Genomic DNA, 25,463 nt, shown 5'->3' with positions numbered 1-25,463 from the left:
CTCAGAACCGAATGAGCTACCATTAACATTTACAAAGACAATGCGAAAGAACCTGCTCCCCTTCTGGCTGCAGTTTAGTGTAGTTCACTGTGGCAACGATGGGTACCTAACGACTGGAAAAAGCGCTAGTTACTCCTGTTTTCAAGAAGCGTCGTAGGGCTGATGGATATAATTATGTGCCTATATTGTAGGCGTCGACCTGTTGCAGAATTATGGAACATGCTTTATGCTCAAGAATTATGACGTTTTTGGAGAACAATATTTCACTTATAAGAATCAACATCAATTCCGCGAAGAGACATCTAGCGAAGGAGCTCGCTCTGATACTCCAAGAGATACAGAGCGCTGTAGACATCCACACTGAAGTTGAAGCCTATCTCACGAAGGCGTTTGATATCGTCCCACACTGCCTTACAGTGAAAAAAAAAAAAAAAAAAAACGGTTTCCCCACTATCGGACGATATATGCGACCGAATTCAAGACATCATTGCACACAGAACTCAATTCGTCGTTATTAACCGAATAAAATCAACGGATGTAAAGGCAGTCTATGGAGAACTCCAAGGAAGTGTGGTAAGGTCATTACTGTTTACAATGTATGTAAAAGATCCAACTGAAAGCGCAGGAAGCTCTATAAGACTTTTCGCATATCCTGTTGTTATAAATAAATAAGTAACAAAGCCAGACGATAACATCGATGTGCAGAAGGACCTTCAGAGGGTTCATGAATGGTGCAGCCTCTGGCAGTTGAATTGGACGTAAAGAAGCGTAACGTATTGCTCACATACCGGAAAACAAATCCACTGCTGTAGAACTACATTACTGATGAAAAACTGAGAGAAACAATATCTACCGAAAGGTGTTTAGGAATAACTATCCGAGGCGACCTTAAGTGAACAAATACGAGGAAAAGCAGGTGCTGGATTGAGATTCATCGCAAGCACCCTAACGAAACGTAACTCACACACTAAGGAAGTGGTTTACAATGTGCTTGTTTGACCGACTCTTGAGTACTGTTCATCAGTCTGGGATCCTTACCAGGCAGGACTGACAGAACCGATAGAGAGGATCCAACGAGGAGCGGCGCATTTCGTCACGGGATCGTGTAGCTGCTGTGAAAGCGTTACAGGGATGCTCAAGAAACTCCAGTGGCAGACGTGTTTCAGTCACACGTCTTCAATCGCTTATCCTCTCCTTGTTTGTCTAGCATTTCTAGAGTCCTTTATAAAATAGTTCGGAGATTTTCCAGTTGCGGCTACAGTCAATCTCCATATGAGCTGCTATGGGTTCGGAGAATTAATGTCTATAGAAGGCCGATCTCAGATAACGTAAATTATTGCCTGCAGATATATGTCAATGTGAGTGAGCTTGCGGAACATCGAATGTACAGTAAGGTATGGTGGCGTTGACAGATAAATCCTTGTCCAACATGAGCAGCGATTCAGGAAGCTAAATTATAGAAACTGAAGGGGAAACATTACCCTATCCCTCAAACAGAAGTATTCACAGTTTTGACAGTGTGGAATGATATATATATATCAGTTGAACAATAAATTTGTACGTTACAGGTATGAAGTTGTGTTGAGGTGGTATAATAATTTTGATAGATCAAATTGTTTACGTGAAAGACATACATATTATAATGTTCGTCATGAGTGTGTGATGAACTTGAATAATATTCAAACACATGTAGAAAATAGAGGTACTGGAAATTCAAACTCTTGGAGTTGGAGATTTTATGTTGACTGTGGTAACAAAGTTTATCAGACATGAGAAAGTTCGTATTTAAGCAAAAGGTCATGGGCACGTTGCGCTTGAGAGATAGTGGCAGTTTTGTATGGCACGGTTTCATATGCTGTGGAGGAAAATACCTCAGAGTTTTTCCAGTTCCGACTGCAGTCAATCTTCATGTCACACACACACACACACACACACACACACACACATATCCTGGTCCGGCCACGCACATTTAGGTTTCCAGTAGTTTCTCTGACGAACTCATTGCAGATGCCTGGCTTATTGCTTTGTGGGGTAGACGACCGAATTCCCAATGCGAGCTTGTGATGAGTCTCGCAGCACCTAGCCGTAGCCGCCGGTGGGACACTAAAGCTTAATCTCCCTTCTTTCCTTGGCAGTAGGCTCAGATCACTCTCACAGACGGCACTTCTCACCATCTGAAAGCCGCTTGTTGACACATTTTAGAGCAACGTGACTCAATGCGACTGCAGCAGCGTGTGTGTTTTAATACGAATACCTTAGATCACGAGTGATATGCAATATTAGTGTCTTGCGCAGAAGCTACTACCGATATATACCTGTCTGGTCCTTTCTGTTCACTTGAGGAAGAGAAGAAACAAAATATCGGCAAAAACTGTTTCTTATAAAAATGAATGAAAGGACTTACAGTATATTTCACCTTTTCACCACCATTACGTGATCTGATAAACGAAAATAAGGCGCGTGTGTGAGGGCGTATTTACCTCGACTCGTCATCTCGGCCCGCATCGCTTCCCCCCCTCCCCGCCAGTGCTCGCCCACCATTATCACCATCAATATATGCGGCCGCGTTGGGTGGAGGTATTAAGTCTGTCGCCATGTGATGACAATGCGAGCAATCTTGGCGCTGGACTGTCTAGGATCCATTCAGGTGCACCACTATTTCAGGAAAGCGATACTATCTCAACGTTCTCTTGTGTTGTATCCCAGCACTGTACAGGGTGAGTCACCTAACGTTACCGCTGGATATATTTCGTAAACCACATCAAATATTGACGAATCGATTCCACAGACCGAACGTGATGAGAGGGGCTAGAGTAATTGGTTAATACAAACCATTAAAAAATGCATGGAAGTATGTTTTTTAACACAAACCTACGTTTTTTTAAATGGAACCCCGTTAGTTTTGTTAGCACATCTGAACATATAAACAAATACGTAATCAGTGCCGTTTGTTGCATTGTAAAATGTTAATTACATCTAGAGATATTGTAACCTTAAGCTGACGCTTGAGTACCACTCCTACGCTGTTCGATCATGTGTATCGGAGAGCACCGAATTACGTAGGGATCCAAAGGGAACGGTGATGGACCTTAGGTACAGAAGAGACTGGAACAGCACATTACGTCCACATGCGAACACCTTTTTATTGGTCTTTTTCACTGACGCACATGTACATTACCATGGGGGGTGAGGTAAACGTACACACATCCATTACTGGTCCGTGGGCAATCCTCGCTGGCTCAGACAGGTAGAGCGACAGCGACCGTGGACTGTAAATGTATGGTGCGGAATCATTGGCGACCACCTCATTGGTCCTCACTTCATTGCAGGGGCCCAAACAGCTGCAACATACATCGCGTTTCTACAGAATGATCTGCCAACGTTGCTCGAAAATGTCCCACTGGAAACGCGTCGACGTATGTGATATCAGCATGATGGTGCACCTGCACATTCCGCAATTAACACTAGGCTGACACTTGACAGGATGTTCGACGGGCGTTTCATAGAACGTGGAGGACGCATAAATTGGCCAGCCCGTTCTCCTGCTCTTACACCTCTGGACTTCTTTCTGTGGGGCACGTTAAAGGAGAATGTGTACCGTGATGTGCCTACAACCCCAGAGGATATGAAACAACGTATTGTGGCAGCCTGCGACGACATTACACCAGATGTACTGCGGCGTGTACGACATTCATTACGCCAGAGATTGCAATTGTGATATGTCGGGACACACTCTATTCCACTCCGTAATTGAAAACGGAAACCACGTGTGTACGTGTACCTCACCCCTCATGGTAATGTACATGTGCGTCAGTGAAAAAGGCCAATAAAAAGAGGTTAGCATGTGGACGTAATGTGCTGCTCCAGTCTCTTCTGTACCTAAGGTCCATCACCGTTACCTTTGGATCCCTACGTAATTCGGTGCTCTCCGATACACACGATCGAACAGCGGAGGAGTGGTACTCAAGCGTCAACTTTAGGTTACAATATCTCCGGATGTAATTAACATTTTACAATGCAACAAACGGCACTGATTACGTATTTGTTTATATGTTCAGATGCGCTAACAAAACTAACGGAGTTCCATTTTAAAAAACCTTGGTTTGTGTTAGAAAACATACTTCCGTGCATTTTTTTATGGTTTGTATTAAACAATTACACTAACCCCTCTCCTCACGTTCGGTCTATGGAATCGATTCGTCAATATTTGATGTGGTTCACGAAATATATCCAGCGGTAATGTTAGGTGACTCACCCTGTATATCAGGTATTGCCGTTTAGATAGGACACAGTTCACATTGACCTTCATCTATATCTATGCTCTACGAACCACTATGAAATGCATGGCAGAAGTACGTTGGACTGTTCCAGTTATTAGGGCTTTTTCACGTTCCATTCACTTACGAGGAGCTTGAAAAATGTTGCATCTGTACATGCAGTAACTAATTTAAGCTTATCCTTACGATCCTGTAGTACTCGTAATTTAAAACCGGTTCTTGAAACTTTGTCAGTCGATTTTCTTCAAGGGTCTGCCAGTTGAGTTCTTTCAACATTTCAGTGACACTATCCCACAGGTCAAGCAAACCTGTGACCAGTCGTGCTGGGGGCCGGCCGGTGTGGCCGAGCGGTTCTAGGTGCTTCAGTCTGGAACCGGGCAACCGCTACGGCGCAGGTTCGAATCCTGCCTCGGGCATGGATGTGTGTGATGTCCTTAGGTTAGTTAGGTTTAAGTAGTTCTAAGTTCTAGGGGACTGATGACCTCAGATGTTAAGTCCCATAGTGCTCAGAGCCATTTGAACCATTCGTGCTGTCCTTTTCTTCATACTGTCAACATCCCGTGCTAGACCTATACAGTACGAGTCCCACACACTTGAGCAAATTTTGTAGGCTGAATCGTACGAGGGATTTGCAACCAATCTCCTCTGTAAACTGATTTCACTTCCCTAGTACTCTACCAATAAACCGAAGTCTTTCACCTGCCTTACCCACAACTGAGTCTGTGTGCCTTTCCACTTCATAACCTAACAAAGTTTTACACACAAATTTCTGTATCAGTTTACAGATTCCAGCTGTGGATCACCAATATTGTATCCATTGAATAAAATGTTTATTCGTTTTGTGAACATTTACAGCAAGCTGCCAATCATTGCACTATTTTGAAATCTGATCAACGTCTGACTAAATATTTGTGAAACTTCGTTCATACTACTTCGTTGTAGATAAATGCACTGCACTTCGTTGCCTTACAGGACGTCATGTGAGGAAAGTGTGAGTTGCTTTTCACATAACCTGTTTTTGAATTCAATGCTGATTGGGAAGGAGAAGGTCGTTCTGTTCGAGGCACATCATAATGATTGAGCTCAGAATACCTTTTGAAGTTCTACAACAAATGGATATCACAGTTATTTGAATATAGAATCTGATCGGGATTCCATTAATCCCTGGGCCTCTGTTCCATTCTAACGACTTCAGTTGTCTGAACAGCTCATGCAGAAGATACTGATGACTCCTTTGAGTGTACTATACTGCTGTTACTTTAATTCTCGATTTCTTTCCCGAGTCCTACCGGAGTGAGGAACTTTTGCTGTATCCTATGAATGTACGAGGGAACTTCAAAAAATAAGTTACATGTTCTTATGACACACCAGGGTATCTTTATTGAATGATGCATGACACTTCAAAATGACACAGATACATCAAACTATTTGTCAACATAATCAGCAAATCTCTGGGAACAGCGGTTGGAAAGTTCTACCAATCGTTCTGTTCTTTCACGATAGAAATCCTTACCGTGGTCGCGGAGCTATGCGAGAATCTCTGTGTGAACGTGGTTTGAAAGTCTCTTTGCCCCCACGTGTTCTTTGAGCTTGCCGAAAAAATCAGAATCGCGCGGTGCAAGATCTGATCTCCCCAACCAGCATCACCCACGTCTTTGGGGCCCTGGTCAAATAGTTGACACCGTTTCATAACATCTGGACGTCACGTTCCGTCTTCCGGTTTCCGCCAGGATTTCACGGTGACTCTGTGAGCAATTTAGACGTTTTGCGCACAAGAATTGTACTGCCGCCACGTACTTAAATTTTGGAGAACGCCATGCCATTTCACTAGTACACTGTGATGCATCTCTTATCTGTACTGCAGCATAGCTATGTCTGCAGGAAACCTCAAACAAGTACACCCTTCTGGCAATGTGCCACAACTTTAGCGGAATGATCTTCGCGTGGGACGACATGTGTAAAACACTTCTCGAAGTCTCTACGTATTTGACAGAATTCTTATTGCGTTTCATAATTCATTGAGAATCTCTCACACAGCAAATAGCGCCATGTGACTGAAAAAATTGCGCATTTCCCGCTGACTAAACGGATGACACAGCGAGTGCATATAATTATAGACTAACATCACTAACACCCACATGTTCACTATAGGATCCAGCGGCATTTATGAAGCTTAAACATGTTCCTGGTGGTAAAAAGAAACTTCCTCCAAACAAAATAGTCCGGTTTATTTACGTTCAATGTGTTATCAACAGTGGAATAGTTATGCAGGTAGGTCTTGTCGTCTTTGACTTCAGAAAGGTATTAAACAATGTACTACATCATATACTGACAACCAAAATTCGATAATATGGACAATTTGCACGAATGGGTGATTAGCTCTAAGAGAGTTTCACTAATAGAACCCAGAGCTTTCAAATAAACAAAATCAAAAGTATATTCAAATACGCATGAGGGAATCTTAATAGGACGACTGAATTTTCCAGTATTTGTCAGTTATTTATAAAATAAATTCTAAAACATAACAGAATGCTCATTGGCGGACGTTGTTGATTACAGAACAGCATCGTTACTGTATGATCGGCAGCAAGAGTACGACGATATGCACGATATTTGCCCTTGGAATAAGCAATGGCAGCTCTTGTTAAATATGGATGAATTCTAGATAATTTACTTAGCGAAGAGAATAAATCCATATCATCCAGACTTAAAGTTAGAGGTAAACATCTCGACCTTTTAAACCGTTTAAATGACTGGGTGTAAAAATGCGAGCCGTAATATGGAAACAGGCGAATAGGATGCCATTAGCGGAAGACATTTTCAAGACGTCGATGAGTGGATTCGCCCAGTGATGAAACGGCTTCATGGCAATATAACGTTTTGTTTCGTTAGAGCATTCACGCCCTTTTGTCTCGGTTGAGGAAGACCGTTGAACTGGAATACATTACGTGAAAAAAGTTGCAAGTGTAAATAAGACATCACTCATTCATGTGTGTAATATTCCCTGCGTGGATTAAATACCTGTTGCTGAAAAAGATGTGAGGTATTACTTTTTTCATGACGCTCGTATAAAACCAGGATACAGCTCATGACACAAAGTCTTTTACAAGTAGAATGTAATATTAGTCTAATCATCATTTACAATGTGTAGGGTGTAACAAAATAATAGAAAAACATTTTACAGTTTGCAGAGGGTGTCTTGAGTAACAGACACAGGATGGATATCCATGTCGATTTTATTTTTGTCAACATATGCCTTCCGGCCACTCTTAGACAGTGAAAGTGCTTCTGTAAGTAATGTTTTAATGTTTGGTTTGTGGGGTACTCAACTGCGTGGTCATCAGCGGCCGTACAAAGTCCCAATTTTTTCTCAGTCCAGTTATCACAAAATCCAATCCAGCCACAGTTACGAATGACGATGAGGATGTAATTATGAGACCAACACAGACACCCAGTCCCCGGGCAGAGAATATCCCCAGCCCAGCCTGGAGTCGAACCCGTGACCCCGTGATCCAGAGACAGCAACGCAAGCCACTAGACCACGAGCTGAGGACGTGCGTCTGTACAATGTCAGACAGCAAGAGGAACTTTTAGCAATAGCCCTGACGGTATTCAGGACATCAGGTGGCGTCAAACCTGTCCACGCTTGTCACAAAGCCACTTACTTGTTAGTCGGCCAATGTACATTTCTGCTAGAGGGGGACATAGTAGTAGGCGTTGCAGCCCCAAACTCAGACTGCAACAGCGCCTCTGGATGACCTCACCGGTCATGACTTAGTGGCTATCTTCATTAATTTGACGATCATGGTCAAGAACGTAAGTTTCCCCGGAAATTACAATCTCCTAAAGCTTAAAGGATATCTATCAAAATCAATAGTATTCATGGGAAAAAGATGGTTGCTCTATCACCTATCCACATTACCACTTCTAGCAGTGCTAGTAGTCTATTACGCCTACAGTACTTTTTCCTGTGCAACAGCCCATATTTATGCTAAGTTTGGTTGAAACTTATCCAGGGTGCTAGAGCTATACTTACTTGTCACTCCCTTCTACAGCTCTCTCTAGACCACAGTCATTAGGAAGGTTAGAATTGTTTCAGTCCTACAGTACTTTTTCAGATGCAATGTCGTATAAGGACTAAATTTCTTTGAAGTTACTCCAAGCATACCGGAATAATGCTTTAAAGTCATACCGTCCTTCTGTCTTCCCAAACCCCCAAGGACGGTTGTCATGTCAGTGGTGCTGTCACAAGACAGCGTATAAATTCCCAAAACTGTAGTTTCAACACCAATATTGTGTGCTTGTGAATAGTTTTACATGTCACCCGAACAGTATGCTTTCCCAGGTCACGTCTGGTTGAAATAATTTTAGGAATTCCACACCTACGTATCATGCTACACATTCTCTCTCTCTACTCTCTTTCCTACTCTGTATCTCGTCGGACGGAGTCCGTTATTTTCATAAATTGACAAATTCCTCTTTACATTAATTTTGTGGGAAGGCGTCTTTCCTATCGCCACAGTCGTTAGCTAACTGAAAGGAGGGAAGTCGTTTACACCATTTGCTTGACCATCTGTTTGTGAATCACGTTAACTTAGATCTGTGTGTTATCGCATTTTCATTGTTCGTATATCGTGATCTTTGAGGTGTATGCTGAGCATCCACCAATCATTTGCCACAATTGGTATGGAGAACAACCTGAAACTACACTAAGGGTGTTCCGTGTACCACACCAACGATCATTTGTCCACCATTCGTATTTATTCTGGGTGTAGCTTACCTCCGTCTCTTCCAAGTTAGTGTTGTTGTGAATTGGCAGGAGCCAATTCACGGAGTTTGGAGGAAGTCGAAAGGCACGCGTTTAAGCTCACGCAGGCTGGCGTGAGGTCTGGAAAATGACAAGGAATTATAGTAGCCAAAAATAGTACATAGCTTCTGGAATACTTAACTTTATTCCATAATTGGTGAACATCGGTCTGACGGTACAGGCATCATAAGATAAATAACAGATGTGAATGGCGCCTTGCTAGGTCGTAGCAAATGACGTAGCTGAAGGCTATGCTAACTATCGTCTCGGCAAATGAGAGCGTAATGTGTCAGTGAACCATTGCTATGAAAGTCGGCTGTACAACTGGGGCGAATGCTAGGACGTCTCTCTAGACCTGCCGTGTGGCGGTACTCGGTCTGCAATCACTGACAGTAGCGACACGCGGGTCCGTCGTATACTAGCGGACCGCGGCCGATTTAAAGGCTACCACCTAGCAAGTGTGGTGTCTGGCGGTGACACCACAAGTGTGATGCATGTTATGCCGTATGAGCAGGTAACGTGTTATCAGATTATGGCCCCACAAACTCAGGCATTAGGCGTATCATACCAAAATGGTAATCGTTTCTGGCCTTGAGTCACTGCTGAAACATGTTTGATTGAAATTTCTCCAGAAGATTTAGACCGCAGGCCGATGCCGGTAAAAAATACATAGATCAGTCATCAGTGTAAAGTCCGGGAACACTTTCAATTATTTATTGCACAAGAACTAAACACTGTACAGCTGTTATACACATTGCATTTTTAAGAGAAACTCTGAAAGTTTTTTACAAACATTCGATATGCGAACCATGTGTAACCCGGTAGACGTCAATACGGTAATTGAATTCTTGCCATACCCGTCCCAGAGTGGCATCGTCGACTGTGGTAGTCACTTCCCATATTCTCTCCCAGAGCGGTGCTACATCAAGTGGTAGAGACGGTACATACACCAGATCTTTATTGTGTCACCACAGAAAAAAGTCACACAGAGTGAGATCTGGTGATTGGGGTGGCCATTTCAAGAACTCCAAGAAAGATCGCTCTGCACATGAACTCGCCATGTTTGCGACTAGCGCTGACTATCGGCAAATTACCAAACGACGCTGTGGCAATATGTATGAAAAAAATCTTTCAGGGTTTCTCCCCAAAATGACATATGTATGATATCTGTACAATATTTGGTTCCTGTGCAATAAATAATTGAAACTGATCCCACACACACACACACACACACACACACACACACACACACACACACACATATATATATATATATATATATATATATATATATATATACTTATCAGTAAGTATCCTATCATAGTATAGTGTCAAATTTAAACCATGTTGTAGCCTCCTGCATAGCCGAGTTCATGAGCATACACCTGTGCAGTGGCGCTCGACTTGAGGATAAGGTGGTTTGAAACCTGGTGGAAGAAATTTTTGCTGCCACCATTTGGCCAGCAAGCGGAGGACAGCTGCTGGCATAAAGTTCCTGGTAGCCAGTCTTTGTGCCAGTGTCTTGGATTAAAGTGCAAATCTCTTGGCAGGATGTGGACAATGCGTTTAGCAGCCACTTTAGTGCTAATCGAGAGGGGTAGGCTATGTGCCAGCACTGGGTGTGAAACCCAGTGCTGGAACGTAGTCGTCCCCCATCTCTTACATCATCGTCGTCATCATCATGATCATCATCATCATCAACATCATCATATGACACAAACGCACGGCGGTCAAAACACGAATACATGCCGCCCAGGAAATGAATGCTACAAACTTAGTTCTGACCTCTCAAGCCCCTACTTTGAAACAACTCTACATGGAGGGGACGAGCCAATGCTGCTGCCATGGTGACAGACGTGAATATCACTTATTTCAATGAAAAATAGGAAAATGCAGCAGTAACTTCCCACTCTTCAAGTACAAAAGGCTCAGTAACAAAGGTGAGCCCAGTGCAGTGAACCTTCCCAACAAATATAGGACCAGAGCAACGACCAATATTTTGGAGCAAAAGCAATTGTCTTCTTTACGCTGTCTAAGCGGCACCACGTCGTCTCGAACTTTGATGTTCATGTAGAAAAGGTAAAAATTTCATTCTCAATTATCCCCTGGGGACGACAGTGGTGGCACAACGTCCCCAACACGGCACTGAGTCTGCCCACAAAAGCATGAAGCAGGCTGCAGCCTCACATCGGCGAAAACTCCCCATCTTCCTGGGGAGGCTCGCTTCTCCTAACGAGATACGCTGCCTGCCTTCTGCCGACAACGGGGGCCTGAGGCCACAACTGGAGTACACCTTCCGTGTACAAAAAAATGCAAAGGCTTTCTCCGAAGCCCACATATCCACTAACCTCAATAAAAATTAACCACCAAATAATGGTAGAAAATAATGCAATAATTCTTAGTGATGCGAGAGAGTAATTACACAGAACAATGCAACATCAGTTCACATTCTGCCATTGTACTGCAGACGCCCTAGCTCTGCGTCTCGCCTTTTCCATAAAATAACTCCTAAACTGTCCTCGCAAATGTGTGGTTTCACTTTGAGACCTGACAAGAAATTAAAAACCTTTATGACTGACAGCCCCGGATCTACTATATTTTCGAACCGGCGAGATAACTTGACAGTGCCCCCCCCCCCCCCCCCCACCCCTCTCCATCGAGCGTTTGAGATAGGACGACAAAAATTTTAAAAAATCGATTTTTCAAAAATATGTTATTTTGCAGTGCACATATTTCTGAAGCGTTTGATATATAAAACATATGTGTTCGAGGAAATGTAAGTCATGTTATTTGGTCTTAAGTGTGCCAAAGTCCAGTGCCATGCATCTTGACAAAGCCTTTACACCTGCCTACAATTCACAAATACACCTATGACATAACTCTTGTATATGTGCTAGGAACAAGGCCATTGTACCCTAAGGAACCCATGGTATCTGAACCGACAGTATTGGATTTCCTAATCAACAGTTTCACATGACATTTAATTAAATTTAAATTATTTTCTGTAGCGGCTGTAATTAACTTTATTTGGAGCCAATTTGCAATGGTTTTACTAGCTTGTGCTACTGCTATGCAGGTAGTTACGCGAGAGAGCTTCTCGCACCTGACGCGCCTCACCACACTCAACGTGGAGGACCTGCCGTACATGGAGCGGTTCGACGCGGACTCGCTGACGGGGCTGCCGCTGCTGACCAAGCTGCGCATCCAGACGTGGCCCAAGATCGAGAAGTACCGCTTCCGCGTGGGCAGCGCGCTGTCGTCGGTGTGGTCGCTGCGCGAGCTGTCGGTGCGCGTGCTCGAGCCGGTGCTGAGCGACCAGCTGCTGGGCGCCTTCAGCAACGCCAAGCTGCGCCGCCTCGAGCTCAGCGGCTGCGGCCTGGTCGCCATCACGGCCGACGCGCTCGAGGGCCTGGCCGACAGCTCGCACGAGCTGCAGCTGCGCGTGCGCGACACCGGCCTCCAGGAGCTGCCGCCGGGGCTCGTCGCGGGGCTGGCCGCCCACGTGCCGCACCTCGCGCTCGACCTGCGCGACAACCGCTTCCGCTCGCTGTCGCCCTCCGACCTCTACCCCAACGGCTCCAGCTGGGAGAGCGTCGGCACCAGGCCTTTCGCCGGTCTGTTCGCCCTGCTCAGCGCTCAGCAGCTTGCCGCGTGCGACCCGAGAAACTTTCCGAACGTGACGTTGTGGGAGTCATGCTTTTCTCATCATCATCACCATCATCATCATCATCACCATCAACCACATTCCTGCCGGCCGGAGTGGCCGAGCGGTTCTAGGCGCTACAGTCTGGAACCGCGCGACCGCTACGAATCCTACCTCGGGCATGGATGTGTGTGATGTCCTTAGGTTAGTTAGGTTTCAATAGTTCTGAGTTCTAGGGGACTGATGACCCCAGATGTTAAGTCCCATAGAGCTCAGAGCCATTTTAGCCACATTCCTGGATTAGATTCGAGGAACTTTTTCCGGCTGCAGCTTCTAAATTCTTTTGTTTCCTGGGTTGACCTACAGCCCTTACCCATTTGGTAATGGAGAGTGTCTCAGTAGGAATGATCAGTGTTCAGGAATATGACAGCAATGATCATTCGAACCAAAATATGTAGTAAAAATGGGCTCTAAAGTGCATACCTTCTGAGCTATGAACACTTGTTCAAATTCGCTGCAGTGAAACAAACTTCTTCCACTGAACAGGTGCTCACAGCTCTTCAGGTATACCTTTTACAGCCTGTGTTTACTGGAATATTTTGCTCCAAATGATTAAAAGCGGTGGCTCGTTTTCTTTTGCAGGTTACTATTCCTTGCTGTAGGGGCTGTGATATTTGATATTTTTTGTCTAAACCAGCAAGGCAAAACAGAGGCCACTACTTCCACCACAGCAAGTGTATTTAGTGCTCACGTACTCACACTGAGCCGTGAACACTTCCCAGTTTATCAATGAGGAATAGTTGAACATGGTTACTACTGTTATCGCTGCCATGCGTGCAATTGTCGTGCCAGGCGCGCGATATTGAATCTTTATACTATCGTTAGTCACGCGAGACCTGTACGACCTTATAGCAACCGTTATAGTTCCGCATTATTCTGTTACACTAGGGATAAGTTCACGTAAGGAAAGAGAGAGAATGTAAGATTTACGGACTCATTTATGAAACAGTTGAGAATCGAACAATGACACAACAAAATGGGGGTGGTGGGGAAGAAAGATTCGAGTTCAGCAGCCCGCCCGAACGTACGTTCATAACACGCCAGGGGGAAAGGAATTTCCGTAACGATCGCCGTATTATCAAATAGAATCCCATTTAGTAAACGAAGGGGTTGCAGGCGTGCAACCACCACCACCAGCAATTAGCCAAAGACTAAGAAGATGCTACTGTGCGTGAATCGCTCGGTAGCCTCCCGTACTAAAGCAATGAAACCCACAAGACGCGAAACTATTCACAATGACCTATCAGGTTCCCTCTGGGCCGCAAGGCGCGAATCTACAGTGCAAGTCGGTGCTCATGCTTACCGAACATCATCTCCCGGTTCAAATGGTTCAAATGGCTCTGAGCACTATGAGACTTAACATCTGTGGTCATCAGTCCCCTAGAACTTAGAACTACTTAAACCTAACTAATCTAAGGACATCACACACATCCAAGCTCGAAGCAGGATTCGAACCTGCGACCATAGTGGTCACGCGGTTCCAGACTGAAGCGCCTCGAACCGCACGGCCATTCATCTCCCGGAAGCGGCACCTCCGGTCTCCGTCACGGTCACACTAGAACTGCCCTACTGCCCCTTTGTCCACCACCCTTCCGCGGAGGGCGGTTGCCACCCGCCCGCGAAAAACGGGCGCGCACCTGAACTGGCCAATCATAGGGCCGGAATATCACAGGAAGGTGACCTCGCGACCTTAGTATTGAGCAGAAATAGCGTTTACAAGGTTGGTAACGCAGGTTGGGGAACTGAGAACAGGTGAAACTTTGGCCACTACAGAATGTTCAAACGACGCCACGTGCTACCCTGGCGATCGGAAAAGGGATGGGAAATGGGATGCCATCATGGCTGGTAAAAAAATAAATAAAATTTCTAACACCAAGCCCCTCTCACAAATCAGTGTGAGACAAGCTGTAAAAATTGTGAAATAAATCAGGCAACCCATAGAAATTATTAATATTACCTGAATTATTATTTTACCGTGTACCAGAATTCTGGGATTAGAAATATAAAATACGAGCACTGAAAGGTGAATGAATTGCACGTCTTTCATGATCGTTCCTGTGATATCATTGAATACTGACCATTCCTCCTGGAACACCTTGTACGAGTCGTATTCCGAAAGTAAGGTCCGATCGGTAGCGAAATGGAAGCCACAGTAAAAATGAAAAGTGTTTTATTTGCAACAGTTAGTCATACATTCCAACAATGTCTTTACATAGTCGCCACTCTGTCTGAGACATTTATGGTAGCGCTGTACCAACTTTCCAATATCTTCGCCATAGAAGACAGCAGCCTGCACTTTTCGCCGATTCTCTGTTGTCGTTGTCTGTGATAAAACGTTGACTTTAAAGCCAGCGGTTCATGTCAGCAGAGATGAAAATCAGAGGGACCAAAGCCTGGGCTGTATAGAGGGCGATCAAACACTTCCCATCGAAAACGCAGCAGGGACGTCCTCATTGCCCCTGCAGAGTGCAGCCAGGTAGTGTAACGAAGAAGGAAATGCATGGCAGTTATGTTTTGTGGTCTGTATTTAGACGAAATCTCTCACGGGCACTCATATTTGGCGGGAGACACTGTTTACTAGGCATCATTACGTGCTCACTGTGTGCTCAGACTTACAAGACAGACCTGACGCGAACAACGGGCATACTAGAGACACTTTCCAACACACCTATGCCAAGCCTTACCGGATTTTCACGGTGGTTTCCAATTCGCGACCGATCGGACCTTACTTTCGGAATACGCTTCGTATATTCCAAAACTTTTTTGAGTGTCTTTCTTGTTGCTTTCTCTTCGCTGTGGACAGTGCTCATCAGTTTGCCTCATGCGACCCAATACACTTTTCCGTGGAGTCCAACAGGGTAATTGTTTTTGTGATCATGATTTTCTTAACATCATCATCATCATCATCAGGACTCTGTTCTGTCTTTAGCTTCTTAGCTCCGTTGTGTCCTTGACCGACCTACATTCCTTACCCATTTGGGACCCGAGACACTTTTCTGGAGGGTCAAACACAGTAAAAGTTGTTGTCGTCATGATTTTCTCATCATCAGTATCTACATTCCTGGATTAGATTTGAGGAGCCTGTTACAGCATCAGCACTGTCCTTTACTGGGTCGACCTACATCATTTACCCATTTGGAAATACAAGTTGTCCCAGGAGGTCAATATTCAGGGATATGACAGCAACGATCTAACCAGAAAAAGCTCTTATTTATGCTTATATGTGTCGAATTTTCTGTTATTGCAAGTACTTTAAACTCATTCCTAACATCTTTGCTTCTTAATCTATCTTCTAGTATAAGATATGAGGATTTTCCATAATGACGTCACTATTAGCATTATATCTTCCGTATTTGCTATTCAAGCCACAGATCCCTAAAGCATGTGTGGAACAGCTCATATTTTATAGAATTTTAGTTGCGCTTCTTTAATTGTATTTTTCTTTAATGTTCTTACTATTGTTACGCAGACACCCAGAAATTTTGTTGTCTTATTATTTCTTTATCATTATCAGAAGGAAAGTCACATTCAAGGTGCTGACTAACTTCCTCGATTATTTTGTTTTAGATACCACCTGTTATTTATCTTAGAATTCCATTACTTTTCTCTTTTCTACTGAATTATAATTCTGCCAATTTGATTTGGTTACAACTTGTTTCTTTGTAATTCTTTTTCTGAAGTGACTATTATGCTCTGGTCTCAGCATACGTTGATGTTTTTATGTAATGATCATTATCTAGTTCTATTCATCGTCATTTTTTGTTTCCTAATTCCACTTTTTAATCATCTCGTTTATAATTAAACTAGATAAAATTGAGAAAATACTGCAACCTTGTTTAACTCTGTGGTTAGTTGTAATACCATGTTTACTCGTTTTGTTCTTTGTTTATTACTAGCAGACGTCTCTTAGCGACGAATGATTTCTGTTCCTGTGCTAATGTGTTTCTGTATGCTCTACACGCAGAAACTGACCGAAGAAAAATACCGAAACAAGCGGGAGAGGTGCGTGGTTTCTTCTGCCTACGAAAAGTTGCGTTTCTCTCTCACCGCGATCTGCGAATGCACGCTATCGACACAATACAATTCGTCTAAGTAGCACAATAAGGAACAGCCACTATTACCGAACAGACGTCTAACGCTACTGTGGTTTATGTACTGAGAGCGTGTTTAGTTCACACAGCTGCTGCCTACAAAGCTCTCCGAACCGCAGGAACAGAGTTTTTACTGCTGCCACGCTGTGATATCGTAAGATTTCCAGTGCCGGTGTGTGAGCGCTAAAGCAAACATATCACTCGACTCAAAGCTTCCGGTATTTGCCGACTTCTGGTGACTGAGGACTATTAATAATTGATGAGGAGCAAATAAAATCCATGTACAACAGCTACCATATACAGTTAAATAGACAAAGTGTCCCAGAAATTTTGAAATAAACTTCTAGGGGAGGTGGAGCACATATAAGGACTGAGTGATAACTGAAGAAAACTTCAGAAGCGAAGAAGCTGAAAAACATTTTATTAGGTGTCAGGTTTTGACAGAACGATGCTGTCATATGATCCTATTTCGATCGCACGCAGACTGACGGTGTCAGAAATATGCAGTGATTGAGAACTGCGCAACAACCCACGGCAGCAGTCGTCGCTAGGTGTTGCTGTACACGAAAGTTCTGGAGGGGAACGTGCAGATTTCCTCATTCCGGCGCCAGAGATCTCACAGGGAACATGGAACACAATACGAACGGTGAATTTGCAAATATGCACTTCATGTACGGAAGACCGGGGTGCAACGGACCATCGCTGGGCGCATTTGTCGAGGACGCCTCCCAGACTGACATCAACTGCATCACAGTTTGTTTGCACGTCTGTATCAAAATTTGTGCAAATACGAGTCATTAAGAAGTGGCAGGGCTAGCGAGGCAGGCTACGATCGGCTCGTTCGGACGTTAGGGGCGAAAGTGTGTTGGATGCTGTGGATAGTAATGCAAGCACCAACATACGTGTCGTTGCCTCGGTATTAAGATTGTCTCGTGGCAGCGACGAGCGTGTTTTGAACGCCGAGCATTCATCTCCAAAGGGTGCACCCTACAAGTGTGCGTTTCACACTGTGGTTTTTGCAAGGAAGTGGCCGAGATGTGCATTTCCCAGCTAGTGTGTCGTACACTGTTGAGACTGCACTCGCTAGGGATGGCGTATCCAATCACCACAACGAACATCTGTAGCCACCAGAAAACCCCCATGATGTTTGGCACCATGTACACAACATCGCTTCTCAGTTAACGTGTGAGCAATTTTGGTCGGTGACTATTTATTTGGGTCGTACCTTTCGCCATCCTGCTTGACTATCGTGAATTATCAGATCTTCCCGGCTTTCTTGAAGATGGTCCAGGAAATGTGAGCCACATCATGTAGATCCAGCATTATGGGGCGCCTGATCAATTTTGACTGGCTCTACGTAGGAATTTGAACAAGTCATTCCCGCAACCATAGACTGGGAGTGTTGAACGGATTCTCTGGCTCTCACCATCACCGAATTTACCGAGGTTAGATTTCTTTTTGTGAGAAGCCATTAAATTTCTCATGTATCGCGATCCTGTGGCGTCTGAAATACACTCCTGGAAATGAAAAAAAGAACACATTGACACCGGTGTGTCAGACCCACCATACTTGCTCCGGACACTGCGAGAGGGCTGTACAAGCAATGATCACACGCACGGCACAGCGGACACACCAGGAACCGCGGTGTTGGCCGTCGAATGGCGCTAGCTGCGCAGCATTTGTGCACCGCCGCCGTCAGTGTCAGCCAGTTTGCCGTGGCATACGGAGCTCCATCGCAGTCTTTAACACTGGTAGCATGCCGCGACAGCGTGGACGTGAACCGTATGTGCAGTTGACGGACTTTGAGCGAGGGCGTATAGTGGGCATGCGGGAGGCCGGGTGGACGTACCGCCGAATTGCTCAACACGTGGGGCGTGAGGTCTCCACAGTACATCGATGTTGTCGCCAGTGGTCGGCGGAAGGTGCACGTGCCCGTCGACCTGGGACCGGACCGCAGCGACGCACGGATGCACGCCAAGACCGTAGGATCCTACGCAGTGCCGTAGGGGACCGCACCGCCACTTCCCAGCAAATTAGGGACACTGTTGCTCCTGGGGTATCGGCGAGGACCATTCGCAACCGTCTCCATGAAGCTGGGCTACGGTCCCGCACACCGTTAGGCCGTCTTCCGCTCACGCCCCAACATCGTGCAGCCCGCCTCCAGTGGTGTCGCGACAGGCGTGAATGGAGGGACGAATGGAGACGTGTCGTCTTCAGCGATGAGAGTCGCTTCTGCCTTGGTGCCAATGATGGTCTTATGCGTGTTTGGCGCCGTGCAAGTGAGCGCCACAATCAGGACTGCATACGACCGAGGCACACAGGGCCAACACCCGGCATCATGGTGTGGGGAGCGATCTCCTACACTGGCCGTACACCACTGGTGATCGTCGAGGGGACACTGAATAGTGCACGGTACATCCAAACCGTCATCGAACCCATCGTTCTACCATTCCTAGACCGGCAAGGGAACTTGCTGTTCCAACAGGACAATGCACGTCCGCATGTATCCCGTGCCACCCAACGTGCTCTAGAAGGTGTAAGTCAACTACCCTGGCTAGCAAGATCTCCGGATCTGTCCCCCATTGAGCATGTTTGGGACTGGATGAAGCGTCGTCTCACCGGTCTGCACGTCCAGCACGAACGCTGGTCCAACTGAGGCGCCAGGTGGAAATGGCATGGCAAGCCGTTCCACAGGACTACATCCAGCATCTCTACGATCGTCTCCATGGGAGAATAGCAGCCTGCATTGCTGCGAAAGGTGGATATACACTGTACTAGTGCCGACATTGTGCATGCTCTGTTGCCTGTGTCTATGTGCCTGTGGTTCTGTCAGTGTGATCATGTGATGTATCTGACCCCAGAAATGTGTCAATAAAGTTTCCCCTTCCTGGGACAATGAATTCACGGTGTTCTTATTTCAATTTCCAGGAGTGTAGATCTCTTCGCAGTAATCGTCTGCGAACCTGCTACTATAAAAGAAACTCCCGGTGCGTTCGGGCGTGTCCGACAGTCAATGCCCCATATATGCCTGGTATGATGGGCGTCTGTCAGAGCAAACTTGGAGCATCTGTTGCACATCAGAGTTGTATTCGTGTCGTCCACCATGTATGCTAATGATATCCAGTAAATATCTCAAATGGATCATTTTCTTGCTTCCTTTGCAATCTTCGACGTCTAATGCCACTTACCTTATCTCTTATCGTTTGTGGCCATGGGTTGATATGCAATCCTCATTCCTTGTGATGTGCCCCACCTTCCTTAGAGACATTCTTTTACTATCAGTTTTTTTGTAAAGTATATTCATTTTGTAAATTATTGGCTACTATGTATATGTAATATTTTGTGAGCAAAAGTTTTTATCAAAATTGTTCATTTTAGTTATATTTTGTAATAACCTTTCACTTTGTCTTAGACCTAATTGCAAAATATAATATTTGCTAAAACACCAGAAAGGTACTCGTAGTTTTGCGGGAGGGTGGGGAGCTCTGTGTGCGCTGTGAATGTACATTACACATTTTGTTGACATCTTCGGAAATGCCATTTTCGGTTTTGTTTGTTGATTTGGGCCTCGGCCCGAAACTAGTCATCCAATGAAAAATAAAATATTTGGGACTTTGACTGGTTTTTCGTTCTATTGAACAACAGAAGTTGCTGACCCGAATTTGGAAATTTGTGGTAAGGTCTTATAGAACCAAACTGCTTAGGTCGTCGGCCCCTAAGCTTACCCACTACTTAATCCAACTTAAAAACAGCTTACGCTAAGGATAACACACATACGCATGCCCGAGGGAGGATTTGAACTACCGACGTAGGGGGGAGGTGGGGCGCGGACCGTGACAAAGCGCCTTAAACCGCTCGGCTATCACGCGCAGCACATGCTGGACGTTTGTAAAGTCCCAGTTTTGTTTGCTTCCCTCCGTCGTTCACAGCGAAAAGCTGTCAATAAAGACACAGTTTTCTTCCTGACATAGTGCATATCTTTTTCTGATAGTTGAGTTATTTCCCAAGCGTCTTTTCTTTTCAGTTTGTTTTGATAATCACAGATCGTAGTGACCCATAAACATTTCTGTTCATGATAAAATTCTAATAGCTTTAATGCTCTCTCTGTATATAACACTCTGTACTCCAGTATTTTGGAAAAGAATAAACGCACACCATTTGCAAGAGCGAGCATTGATTGCAGGGGAAACAGCGGCTGTTGAAAATAAGTTTTTCAGGACAGCCACAAGACGTACTCAGTACGTTTTATTGAGTGCCTTCTCTGTCTAATTTAACAGCGAACTACAGTACTTCAAACTGATGCTCTTCTTATTTTAAAGTGCACAATTGGCCAGTAAAAAATACTACGTGCGACTTGCGTCTGTCCTGAAAAACTTAGATACACACCCTCTAGAGACACAACAAATCGCTACTGAGCTAGCGAAAGTTCGACCTGGTGTCCACACTAGGACAGAGGCCCCATAGCCCACCAACCGCCTACGCTCTGACAAAACCGCAACCAGGTCTTCCACTTAGCTCTTGTGATAGCGGCGAGCGACCAGCGAGCGGTGCACGGCAAAGAATTGAGACGCGAAGTAGCCAGTCGGGGAGCCACTGGTGGTATCGCTAACAACGAAGAGACAGGACAGACGAACAAGTAGGGGACGACAGACACTATGACCGACCAGGACACAACACGAGGCAAGCAAGCAAGAACTGACGGGATAAACATGGCGAGACAACAACAATGCAAGAACACTCGAAACAACGACAGTATGTCTCTCGACACACGGAACTAGAACGCAGTAAGGTCAAGATCCACACGCGAACTACGGCATCTTGCAGGCAGGGTAGTTTTTTTTTATTGTGATTTCATTCTCCTGCCCCTATGGGCAGAGGAGGGCTTTCAGCGGCACAATCTGCGGCTCTTCAGCAGAGTGACATGACAACTAATAGGAGAATAATATGTTACATATAAGGCGATAAAACAGCGGGACATAATACTGAGTAAGAGGAGATAATGGAGGTAAAAATACACTGACATGGAGACGTTCATGGGGGGACAATTAAAAAAGTCGACATAAAGTTAAAAAACACAGTTGGCGATTCGTAGAGCACAAAGAAGACACTGAAGGCACATTCACAGGTTAATAGTCGGCCACAGTACTAAAAACACTCCACAACAACACACTTTAAACCGACTTGGAGCACACACAATGAAGAATATAACTGCCAGGTGGGAACTGCAGAGGGAGAGGCCAGAGAGAAGGGAAAGGAGGGTACAGCAAGATGCAGCAGGAGAAGGGGCAGGATGAAAAGAGTAGAGGCGTCAGCGGGTACACCAAGAAGCAGGAGATTGGTGGGGCAGGAGATGAAGATGGAAGATAAGGCAGGAGGGAGTGCAGAGACACTGAAGGGGAGCACAAGAGAGGAGGGGAGTGAGTAGGAGGGAGAAGCCGCTCAGGAGAAGGGAGGAGGAGGAGAGGGAGCCCTGAGGAGGAGGCAGGAGGAGGAAGGGGTTAGAGCTGGTAGGAAGGGTAGATGCCAGGGCGAAGCTCATCATCTGGGAGGGGTAGATGGTGGAAGTTGCGTTTTGAAAGTAGGTGAAGGGTGAGGAGATGGAGAGAGGGTGGGACACATCGGTAAAGGCGCGGCAGTGGGCTGGAGGTGGAGGAGAAGGGAGACACCAGGGGGTGAGGGGGATCAATATGGCGGAAAATATATAGTGTGCAGATGTGTGGTGGGGGAAGAGGCCAGGGTAGCGCCCCGCGGATGCCTAAATACATGACCGCCGGAAACTCGATTGGCTGCGGATTTCACGTGGTACAGAGGGTGGCACACTCGCACGACGAGGCTCGCGGCGCAAGCGTGTGCCAGGACACAGAGACCCCTAGTCAGTACCCACGTTCACACCCTGTGGAGCACATTCGACTTCCGCACCAGAGCTCTGACTTGCCGCCCGTACTCATGAAACAAATTTCGGCTAACGAAGTGGTTGGCTGTCATTCATTGACCTTCGTTGGCCTAGCGTGTATGCGCCCTTAGGTATCCTTGCTGTTCCCTAAAATTCACATGCTGCAACATCCTAGTCTTATGCGTGACCATGTCCTAGAATTTGTGGGCTCTTTGATGTGCAAGTGGCATCGCTAGCGGACCGACAAACCCAGCCTGCCTTGCACAGAGAAACCAGAGCACAGATTTTTTTCTCTTTATTGTTATTTAACACCTTTACATAAGGTGGGCTGGCAGCAGCATACTACGCTGCTCTTCAGTTACAAGTTTGACAAATGAAAATACAAAGAAGACACATAAGATATTGAACAAAGTGGCAGGCAAAAAGTAGTAGACACAGAAACAGATAACACGAAGCCGTTCACACTCGACGAAAAACACACTAAAAAACTGTCGGCACAACACACAAACACTGACGACTTCGACGGCACAGGTGAACGAAGGAGCGTGAAGGCGAAGAACACTAAACACAAACTCGATGGCACACACACGAGGAACTGATGGCGATCTCCGGCACACGAATGTCCACGTAACGTGTGCGAGTCTGGGGACCTGCCAAGAGAGGAAGAATGGGGTGGGGGAGGGAGATGGGAAAGCAAAGATGCCAATGGCAAAGGAGATGGTAGGAGGAATTTAGGTATGTGGGTAGGGGAAGCCCGGGGGAGGAGAGGGGAGAAAGGGAGGAGGGAGGGAGGAGGAGAGAAGGGAGAGAGGGTGCCCATAGGAACAATCACAGGAAGAGGGAAGGAGCATCAAAGTTCGTCGGAGGGGTAGATGGAGGGGAGGAAGGCATCATTAGGCACGGGGAGCTGGTGGAAGTCACCTTGGGAGAGGGTGTGGAGAGTGGAGACATGGAGACGTGAAAATACAGGCGCGGCAGCGGATGGGGGCGGGAGAGGATGGGAGAGACCAGCGGCTGAGGAGGATCGAGTTTACGGAAGGTGTACAGGATCCGTATCTGTTCGAGGCAAAGAAGGAGGTAGCGGAACGGAATAAGGTCATACAGGATCCACATGGGGGAGAGGAGACGGATGTGATGGGCGAGGCGAAGAGCATGGCGTTCTAGGATCTGAAGGGATTTGTAAAAGGTAGGGGGAGCGGAGATCCAAGCAGGGAGGGCGTAGCAAAGGATAGGGCGAATGAGGGATTTATAGGTATGGAGGATGGTGGAGGGGTCCAGACCCCATGTACGGCCAGAAAGGAGCTTGAGGTGATGGAGTTGGGAGCGTGCCTTGGCTTGGATTGTCCAGAGGTGGGGGGCCAGATCACAGAATCCGAGTGCATAATTTGTTTGACGTATGTTAATAGCTGCGCACGGGAGGAATGTACCGGACAGTCTCTCACCTCACTGAGTGTGGCTGCCGACAGGTGGACTGCTGCTGTCGGGAAACCAGCTGACGTGCGACTGCAGCCTGGTGTGGCTGGGCCACTGGCTGCGGCGGTGGCTGCGCGAGTCGCTGCAGATCCACACGGTGGTGGTGGAGGGCGCGCAGGAGATGGCGGCGGCGGCGCGCCGCGCCACCTGCCGCGACGCGCGCTCCTCGCGCGAGGTGGCGCTGCTGCAGCTGCGCGCGCCGGACCTCTCCGTCGCCTGCAACCCGAGCGCGCTGAGCCAGGGCGGCGCCGCCCCGCGCGCCGGCCGCCTCGGCCCGCTGCTGCGCGCCGCCTGCCTGCTGCTCGCCACGCGCTGGGTCGCCGGCGTCTAGCGCGGCCGAGTCTCTACACGTACTCAACGTCACTGCTACTGGTTAACGAGTGCAAGGAAAGAGGTCATCGCTGAGAATCATTCCTAACCAATTGGGCAGGCCAGTTCCTCACACGGCGTAGAAAATAATTACGTTGATCTACGAATGACAGAGAGAATGGGGCAAGCTAACACAGTGGAACTATGTGATATTCGAGAGTTCCTGCTGCCATAAGCAACAGACATTCGTTAGGGCACCTAGCCAGATTACGATTTCATTTCCGACAGTTTTTCAAGATTTCTTCGTCATCTGATGCGGTCAATAATATCGGTTGTACTCTTTCTATAGGTTCCAAACGTATGTCCAGTGTTCTTTGCAGTCATCTGCGCTGTTGTTTTGATGCGTGATTTTTTAAGCACTGTGATCTGGAATTTGGTTTAGATTACACAGGGTGTTACAAAATGGTACGGCCAAACTTTCAGGAAACATTCCTCACACACAAAGAGAGAAAATATGTTATGTGGACATGTGTCCGGAAACGCTTACTTTCCATGTTAGAGCTCATTTTATTACTTCTCTTCAAATCACATTAATCATGGAATGGAAACACAGAGCAACAGAACGTACCAGCGTGACTTTAAACACTTTGTTACAGAAAATGTTCAAAATGTCCTCCGTTAGCCAGGATACATACATCCACCCTCCGTCGCATGGAATCCCTGATGCGCTGATGCAGCCCTGGAGAATGGCGTATTGTAACACAGCCGTCCACAATACAAGCACGAAGAGTCTGTACATTTGGTAACGGGGTTGGGTAGACAAGAGCTTTCAAATGCCCCCATAAATGAAAGCCAAGAGGGTTGAGGTCAGGAGAGCGTGGAGGCCATGGAATTGGTCCGCCTCTACCAA

General features: G+C 46.1%; 1 protein-coding gene across 1 annotated transcript in view; it reads left to right on the top strand.

The window, feature by feature from the left end:
• LOC126160135 (chaoptin-like) overlaps nucleotides 1-24,575 on the top strand; it is a 153,756-nt gene extending 129,181 nt beyond the window's left edge. Inside the window, exons 8-9 of the mRNA XM_049916887.1 lie at nucleotides 12,161-12,698; nucleotides 24,238-24,575. Of these exons, the coding sequence (XP_049772844.1) occupies nucleotides 12,161-12,698; nucleotides 24,238-24,575 (876 nt within the window). The remainder of the gene's footprint in view (nucleotides 1-12,160; nucleotides 12,699-24,237) is intronic.
• The last annotated feature ends 888 nt before the right edge of the window (nucleotides 24,576-25,463 follow it).

Source organism: Schistocerca cancellata, chromosome 2 (assembly GCF_023864275.1).
Source record: "Schistocerca cancellata isolate TAMUIC-IGC-003103 chromosome 2, iqSchCanc2.1, whole genome shotgun sequence".
NCBI lineage: Eukaryota > Metazoa > Arthropoda > Insecta > Orthoptera > Acrididae > Schistocerca > Schistocerca cancellata.
Note: the sequence above shows the minus strand (reverse complement) of the source record. Positions and strands in the feature narration are given on the sequence as shown.